General features: G+C 54.3%; 1 protein-coding gene across 4 annotated transcripts in view; it reads right to left on the reverse strand.

The window, feature by feature from the left end:
- Positions 1–8,812, reverse strand: part of LOC309882027 (mucosa-associated lymphoid tissue lymphoma translocation protein 1-like) — a 28,026-nt gene extending 19,214 nt beyond the window's left edge. Inside the window, exons 1-9 of one of the 4 annotated variants that reach the window (XM_082768649.1) lie at positions 8,688–8,809; positions 8,019–8,107; positions 7,736–7,839; positions 7,184–7,302; positions 6,686–6,839; positions 5,851–6,029; positions 4,259–4,355; positions 1,955–1,981; positions 931–1,134 (exon numbers count right to left, since the gene is read on the reverse strand). In XM_082768649.1, the coding sequence (XP_082624775.1) occupies positions 931–1,134; positions 1,955–1,981; positions 4,259–4,355; positions 5,851–6,029; positions 6,686–6,839; positions 7,184–7,302; positions 7,736–7,839; positions 8,019–8,107; positions 8,688–8,720 (1,006 nt within the window). In that variant the 5' untranslated portion in view covers positions 8,721–8,809. Of the gene's footprint in view, positions 1–930; positions 1,135–1,954; positions 1,982–4,258; positions 4,356–5,850; positions 6,030–6,685; positions 6,840–7,183; positions 7,303–7,735; positions 7,840–8,018; positions 8,264–8,687 lie in introns of those variants that run through there. The other 3 variants (XM_082768650.1, XM_082768651.1, XM_082768652.1) reach the window with 3 other exon arrangements.
- Positions 8,813–8,815: the final 3 nt, after the last annotated feature.

The raw sequence follows: 8,815 nt of genomic DNA on the forward strand, positions 1-8,815 counted from the left end.
TTTCAGACAGCAACCACAAAAGGAAGCTGCAGGTGAAGTCACAGGAATACACTGTCATCAGATGACACACGGCTGGAGCAGCAATAACTGCATGATGCCTTTCCCTGCCAGCTCAGCCTCCCTGAGTGACTCAGTGCCTCCCGGAACAAGGTAGCTTTGCAATGTTTCCATCTGTGGCTTCGTCCCTATCCATTGCACAACCTCCCAGCCTCACACCGAGTGCTGGAATTGGCCTGTGTTGACTTTTGCTGTCTCAATACCCTGGTTCGCCATGCAGCTGAAAGGGTGGTGACGATAAGCACTTTCCGAAGCAGGCTGTGCCTCATGCTGAGGTTTCAAAGGAAAAAAAAAAAAAAAAAAAACCATCTGCCAGGTGTTTTGGGGGTATCCATCAGGCTGGAAGACCCTTAGAAACCTCACAGAAGCTACTTCTCACCACCAAAATCCGAACACCTGCTTTAAGACCCACAAGATCTGCTCTTTGGTTTTATGTTTAAGGAACATTTCCCGTTGAAGCCCAGCCCCAAAGCCATCTGCAGCTGGGAATACGTGCTTCTGCAAAAAAGGCTGTCAGAGGCTCAAGCTGGACCATGAGGAATGAGAAACAAGCAAAATGTGGCCAGCTGTAGCCATCACAGATCAACAGGAGCTCCTGTCCTGGAAAAGGGCCAAGTGGGGCAATCAACAATCTCCTGAATTTTAAAACACCCTCTCCCAACCCCAACTGGAAGCACTAACTCCCCAAAACATCAGCAGAAAACCATGCTAATTGAGCCACAGGGTAGCCATGTGACAGTGAAAAACCTGTTCTGCTTGCCTGTAACCTAGACAAAACGTTTACCTGAAGAGAAAAGGTATTTTTTTTATTATTATTTTTTTGCTCCTCCCTTGTATCAACCACTGCTACGTGTACACAAACTGATGCCTTACCATAGACTCCTTTTCCCAGGAGCTGCAGGAACCGACTGACTGCTGTCACCATCTCAGCCTTGTTCAGGTCCAGAAGAGAGACAACTTGGAAGCCCAGCTGCTTCAGAAGAACGCTCAGCTCAAACACATCTGTGACGGGAGCCATCAGGTTTGGATGATGCTGGTAGCGGTTGTTGCCCACTAAAAGTGCTATCTTGCCTGTAGCTAACAGAAACACCAAGTGAAAAAGCTGTAAGCACACAGCAGGTGGCAAGGTCTCACTTCCTTCGGCTGGTGTGAGGGCAGGGGAAATCTTTCTCAGTTTTAGGCAGGAAGGTTAGACTTTACCCTGTCACGAGCCTGGAGTGCCCTCCAAAAAGCCCTCAGCCTTCTGAATACTTTGGCAAAACGTGCAAGGCATCATTTTGAAAGAAAGACCAGAAAAGTTTCCAGGTGGAAAGCAAAACCGCAGGAGTGGAGGAGGATCTGCACTACTGAGGTTATTTGGCACCAGCCCTACTGTGACTGTTTCGCATGCTGGCGGTGCCTGGGAGGGGGAAGCTCTGAGCCAGAGGTCCTTTCCCCCCACAGGACTGAAAGAGGGAAAGCCAAGGCTCTTGCTTTCATTTTAGCCCCCAGCTTCCCCTGTAGGAAAATCAGATTGGCTTTCAGCAGCTGTGGGAGCATGGAGCTTTGCTCTGGTCCAAGGAGGTATTTCAAAGAAGGGAAAAGGCGTTGTGTGACCCAGACTTCGTAAAGTCATTTGGCAAGCGCAGAGGTTGAGATTGGGTTACTCATTAGGAATAATCTTACTCCACTGGCTGAGACTGATCAGGTCTTGGCAGGGAAAAAGACTCTCATCCTGTGCCTCACAGCTCTGATCCAGAAAGCTCAGAGCCAGCGGAGCCTGTGACAATGTGGCCATAAAGGCTTGAAATGGCCTCTGCAAGAAAAGCACCCCTATGCCCTGCCCTCCCATGCACCCTGGAGCTTGCCTTTTAATCAAGGGAATGATTGCTCAGGAAGAAATGATGACAGCACTCACCAAAAAACTTCTCTGAATGACAGGAACCTGGAAAAGAGAGAGGGGAACGATAAGCCAGTGCTCAGCACTCAGCATCCCAGTGCCAGCCCCCACAACAGGTCTGAAACCTGTTCCTGTGGCCCCTGGCAATGCAAAGCTGGATCATGCGGTGCATCTGCATCTCATCCGCATCTGTAGAAGTAAAACAGGCTGCTCCTTGGGCAAGTTTTTCACTGTCTGCTTGGTAACCTTGAAGACACTTGTCTGCTGATTTCAGGAGCCTGCCTGAGCTGGCCTTTGGGAGGGACCTGAAACCCCATGTCAGCAGCAAACGGGAACGGCAAGTGGTTGGAGTTGAAAGGTAGGGCATGTCGGAAAGGAGGGTGCCTGTGTGTGAGCAGCCAGGAAGCAAAGCTGAGAGAAGGAGCAGGCAGGAGAGCCAGCGTGGAGGAGCTGCTGCCTATCAGGACATCTGTGCTGCTTGGACCAGCTCTGCCCGGACTGCTGTGCTTCCCAAAATGCCGGTGCTGCTCCCTCGCTGCAGTGAAAGGAAAGGAAACAGAATGACTCCAGGAAGAAACTCAGTCAACATAAGCCTCAGGACTGAAAGCTGCTCCCCGCAAGCGGGAAGGAAGCTGGCTGTTTGCTCTTGGTGGTGATAATATTCCCAGCACCTTCAACACCCTGGTTTGTCTCTTCCTGCCTTTCAGCAGTTCCAGCTCAGGAAGGCCACCCCAAAATGTGACTCACTTTCACATCAGCTCCCCTGTCTGAGCACTGCACTTTGTGGGTGCTGGTGTGCCTGTGGGGAGTCCATGCAGGAATCCCACCCCTCAGTGCTCCCAGCATGCAGTCTCTGAAAATCGTCATTACCCTGACAGCTCCAGATTTCCCTATTTAAAAAAAACAAAAAATCCAGCACAGGAGAAAAGCCTGGAACTCTATAAGCTCTAAATGAAGAAAGGGCATATTTTTAATTGCATAAATCTTATGAGTCTGGAAGACCTTTAGCACCTGAACACACAGTGATGACAATGCTGCTAATGCTCCAGGGATGCCTGGACATCCATCAGAGCAAGCCTATTTGTCCTTTTCTGCCCTCTGACAGAGCTACCTGTTGCGTTTTAAAGCTACTCAGCCATAGCATTTTGAACCCAACCCAGTCTGATGTCCCTTTCATGCTGACTGTTACTCCTGGGTGCTGTTTTTGCCAGACGCAAGAAGGCAGGGAGAATACACAAGGCTCTGATTATACAGGACCAGTTTGCTCCCTGGAGAGGTTTTAAAGACAGCCTGTAAGGCCAGATGAGAAGTTTATAGCATAGAAAAATCTCTAGATGGAGTAAAGAGCCCACAAAGCTATTTCTGACTCACTGCAAAGGCAGAAGGCCAAAGCAGCCATCACACTGGAGGTGGAGCATGCCCGAGGCTCCGGGGATCCATCTTCTCCCCAGGATCCATCAGGTCACACAGCACGTGCTGCATCAGCCCCGGGCTGCTAGCCCGATGGGGCTGAACCTTCCTGAAATAAACACCATCCTCTCCAGCTCCACGCATCTGAGCACATCGCTTCGTCTTGGCAAGGCTGTGAATCAGTTTTAGTGAAGGGCCCCGTTGCAATTTGTTGCGGGATCTACTAAACCAGCACCTCGGCAAGGCAAGAAAAACTGCAGTGAGCACCAGAGAGTGCACCCTAATGTGGCTGTTTTCCTACCATCCACAGGACACAGCAGCATCCCAAGCCGTGGTTCAGCCAGGCAGACAGAATGCTGTTTTTTTTCTTTTACAGTTGCTACTTCCCTCGCCAAATCTGAACCCCGTTATCAAGAGGTCCCATTTATCATGGGGAGGCCGATGCCTGCATTCCCAGCTCAGTAGGGTTTACGCAGCTCTGCTGAGATCATCCAGTATATCCAGGGTGTGAAATTGTGCTCTGCAGGCTGCTCCTGTGACAGCTGCCACAGGACTGCCAGGACACTCCAGGGTTTCTGCAGAGCCCCATACTGCCTCTCCACTCTGAAGTGTCTTATGTTCCGCTCCCCATGTAAGTGTTATTTAAAACCAGTGGTCTTTTTTTTGTGTTACTAAAAGTCTGTTCAAGCTGGAGAAAGGTGAGAGTGGCAGAGCCATGCACCCTACTTCTCCTAATCCCACACCCCTCAGCGCAGCTTCCCCTGCACAAAGTGAGCCCCGGGGTAACACCCTGGCACTGGCCTCCTTCTCCACCGGCATGGCATTTCCAGGCAAGAGCACTAAAATCCTGTAATTACTTCTCAAGGTAGGAGATGATTTGCAGCAAAGCAGATGTGGGTTGGCTCTGCTCACCTATGTGAATGTCCACTGCGTTGGTCCAGTGCTCTCCGTGGCTATTGGAGGCACAGCAGAGGTATGTGCCGGAGTCACTCACTTTGGCATGGGAGATCTAGACAGATCAAAAGTTAAATCACATTATTTATGGTGACAGTTTGCACCCTCTCAACAGTATCTGACAAATGCACCCTTGTTTCTGGAATAAAATATTTTTGTAGCTACATGTATTTCCTGCAACCTCATTTATCGCCTCAGAAAGATACCTAAGATATCTTTTCCATGACTTTTGTCTTCCTAAGAAGCTCAGTAAGGCCACACAGTAATGTTTGCTGCAAACCCCAACTTCTAGAGAGCAAGAATGCTCTGCCCAGATGCCCTCTTTTCTTTATCCAGCAGCCCTAAAACGCTGTGTCATGGCCATACTCTGCCCCATGAACCACACTAGCAGGACAGCACATGGCCAACATCAGAAGGTTGCCCATTTTTTCTCTTAGGTGGCATTTTCTAGATATCCATCACGCCCATTGCTCTATTCTAGCAAGTTTCTAATTCATATCCATCCCTCCTGAAGCAGGACAAGAATGCCAGCAGTTCTGGCTGGCAAGGACCTCTGCAGCTCTCCAGCCCAGCCTAGCCTCCTGCCCAGAGAGGAACTAAAGGCACAAGCGGGTCAAAGCAGCTGTGGCTCTGTCTAGACATGTCTTGAAAACCTCTGAGGACAGAGATCTTGTGGCCTCTCTGTGTACAGGCTGCACCACTGCACCCACCCCAGAATGAAGAATCTATTCCTAGTCCCCACGCTGAACTTCCCTGGGAAAAGTTCTGTTGGAGGCCACTGTCCCCTGTAACACCACCTAGGAAGAGCTTGGCTCTTGTTACCATGCTTTAAGTGATGCCCCAGGAGGAAATCCACCTTTCTCGCACAGAAGACAGCACTGACTAGACAGCACATTCAGCCAGTGACCAACCACAAAACCAGACCTTTTTCTGACTCCCTGACTCTTTCCTGTTGTAACTAACCACTTTTCCTTCTAGCTTTCCTGCAGGCAGACACTGTTCCTGCAGCTCCATCACTTTACACCTACAGCCCCCTGCATGTACATACAATAACTGTTCTTGGGCCACTGCAAAAAAGCACAAGAGGCCTGCTGAGAGCCCTCAATGCCAGCACAAGGCATCAGTCTCTTATTTCTTACAGAAACATCCACAGCTTTGAAAGAAGCCCATAAAATGTATTCCCTCTTCAACCATAATCCTTCAGTCAGGGCTATCAAAGCAACAGGCGTAATCTGTGGACTGCAGGGAAACACGGCTGAGCATGAGGTTGTTTCTCAAGGGCTGAAGAGAGGGGGAGGACAGGCAAGCAGAGACTGCTTTCTGACCCCATTCACCTGATCACACAGATCAAAGTATGCCTGAGCCTTTACACACAGGTAAGAGCCAGGCTTAAGGACTGTGACCTGTCCTATCAAGGATGACAACAGCACAGCATTTTCAGAAGTCTCTTCAAGGCTTCTGAAGCTCTCTCACACTCACTGTCCCGTCAGGATTCTCCCATCACCCAGCCCAGTAGCCAAGGTTTCTGAACCATCCCGAAGTAACATTACCCAGAGCTTTTTTTTCTTCTGGTGTTCCAGCACGTTCCCATTGCAGTACCACTGGTAGCTGGGGGCTGGGACCCCCATGGCAGCACACTGCAGCAGTAGTGGCTTCCCAACCTCCACCTTCTGCTCAGTGGGGTTGAGGATGATGACCGGTTCTCCTTGCCAGAGCTGAGGGAGCAGTCCTATGAAGCAGGAACACAAAATTGGTTCCCCATCCATGAGAAGAGAAAACAATGGTATTTTTGTACCCTGCAGTCTGTGTGCATTGCCAGAGAAGTGAACATTTTCCATCCGCACCAAGAGATGCCATCCCATGGCACGGCTGTAGTTGCAGCATCACCGCTGCACCCTTCTGCAGGGAATCCTTGAGAGCAACACCCACAACAGAACATGACACACCAAAGCCCTGCCTCATGCTTCCCAGTACTAAACATGCCCTGATTCCTGGTGATGCTCACCCTTTCCTGTCAAGGGTGCAGCCAACACCCAGAGGTATTTTTGCCAGATTGCCTCTTCTAGTCCCTCTGTCCAATGCAAAACAACGCACACCCAGTATAACCTCCCTCTGATAAACCCATGACGAGTAATCAACAGGAGGAGCAGGTAAATACAGCTGGGGTTATTGGGACCACGACAGGGACCTGAAACATCCATAGCATGGACGCAGGAGTCTGGCTAAGACCTGCATGCTCACATCACTGGGGCGATCTTTCTGTATAGTGATTTTCAAGCTGGGAGGACACACTGTCCCAGGAAGCACAGAGTGATGACTGTAGTGATGTCTGGCAGTATCTGTGCAAAGCAGAAAACAGAGAAAAGCTACGAGACATGATAGTACCTCTGGCAACACACGGATGGACCTCCACCTTCACCCAGTCAGAGAAGACGGCGTTTCTGTAGCGGTCATTGACTCTGCAGGTGTAGAGTTGGGTCTGCTGTGCAGTGATGGGCAAGTCTTGCTTGGTAGCACCAGGAATCTGGAGGCAGACAGACTAAAGGGAAAACACAAGTGGTGGGCAGCGAGTTGCCACTCACTGCTGGCAGCAGAAGGGACCAGCAGGCTCCTGCTAAAAGCAGGCAAAGCAGGAATCCCTCGTTTTGTCACCTCCTCCCGCCACAGGGATACAAGGAGAAGGATGTTTTCTATGGCACTCCCCATGGCACCTGCTGAAGCCCTTAGCATGGTCACGTAACTGCATGCTGCTCCCCCTCCTCCTTTCTGTCCTAGCCTCCTGCCTCCCACCCAGTCTGCCCACAAAGGGCTATCTCCACCATGCTGCGGGGCAGGGAGCAAGCCTGGCACAAGGACTGGAGTAATCTCTGCTCACAGCATTACCTGGCGCTGACAAAACCACTGGTACTGTAGCGACGTACGAGCCTCAGCTCTGCACCGCAGCGTGAAGGAATACCCGACGGGGACGGAGACGGAGACCGGCTGCTCGGTGATCACAATGGCTATGGAGAAAGAGGAGTGAGTCTGAAACAGGAGCACGGCCACAACCCGGGAGGCACTGTGTGGGTCACTTTTTCTCCTTCCGAGGAGAAACCCTCCAGCACAACCCACGGCACTCAACCACTCACAACAGGAGCGAGGCCCCGAGTGCAGACAGGGCCTACTGAGGAAGGGAAGCTTTGAAAAACGAGGATGCTTGACCTCCCGCGGGTTGCCACGCTGTTTTAAAGGCGGCTTCTGCGAGCTTAAACGCAGGCAGCAGCACCCTGCGGTGCACGCTTTGTGCCGCAGCTGGGTGAGCAGCACCTTGGGTGCAGATCACCCAACCTATGACCCCAGCATCGCCGCTACCAACGTGCTGCTGGCTGCGAAACACACACCAACACCCCGAGCTGCAAGGGTGACCCGCGAGGCTCCGTGCCCAGCGCCGCTCACCTGGCTGCATCGCTCTACCGGCGCCTCGTCCCCCGCACCGCACCAGCCCCGGCCGCCCTCTGCAGCCGCCGGCCCGGCAGGCGGCTCCTGGCCCCGCCGAGCACCTGCGGAGGGGAGAAGCAGCGGCACGAGGTGGGCAGGCGGCCCCCGGACCCCCCCCCCGGTCCCCCGGCCCGGCCCCGGGCGGCGTGGCGGAGCCCCAGCCGCCCGCTCTCCCCGCTCCCCTCGACGGCGGCGGCTTCCCCGAGCCGAGCCGAGCCGAGCCGTGCCGCGGGGCTCTCACCTGCCGGCATGGTGACCTCCGAGGAGCCGCCGTCCTCGGGGGGCAGCGCCGGGCTCAGGCTCCCCGAGCCGGCCGGGCTCCCGCGGGCCCTGCGGAGAGGCGGAGGCGCTCACCGGGGAGTGCTCGCCCCGCCGCGGCCCCCGAGCTCCTCCGGGGGCCACCCGGGGGTCTCCCCGCTGCGGGCTGGGGACGCGGGGACGCGGCCCCGCACTCACCTGCCGCCGGCCCCGCCGCCCGGGGAAGGCCCTGCCGGCCCCCACCGCCGCACTTCCGCGCCGCCGGGCCCGCCCCGCAGCCCCGCTCCGAAAGCGAAACGGAGCCCGGCGGCTCCGCCCGGGGCCGGGGCTGCCCACGGGTGTCCTCATCCCGTGCCCACGGGTGTCCTCGCCCCGTCCCCATGGGTGTCCTCGCCCCGTCCCCTCAGCTGTCCTCGCCCCATCCGTTCAGCTGTCCCCATCCCCAACCCCTCCGTTGTCCGCACCACGTCCCCTCCGTTGTCCCCGTCCCCTCCCCGTTGTCCCCACGGGTGTCTTCACCCGTCCCTCTGCCGACCCTCACTTCCATCTCCAGCCCCACTCTTGCTTCCATCCCCATCCCCACCGTCTCCCCCGGCACCATCCCCACGGCCACCCCCAGCCCCTCTCCCCTCATTCCCACGGCTGGCCCCACCTCTGTCCCCAAGGCCACCGCCCGGGGGCTCATGGTGGTACCCCAGCCGTGCTGTCCCCGCTCCTTCAGCTGGGAAAAGTGTGGCGAGACCCAGCCTGCACTGACGACAACCTTCTGGGCTGTTTCCG

Source organism: Aythya marila (genome assembly GCF_965140915.1).
Source record: "Aythya marila genome assembly, chromosome: 11".
NCBI lineage: Eukaryota > Metazoa > Chordata > Aves > Anseriformes > Anatidae > Aythya > Aythya marila.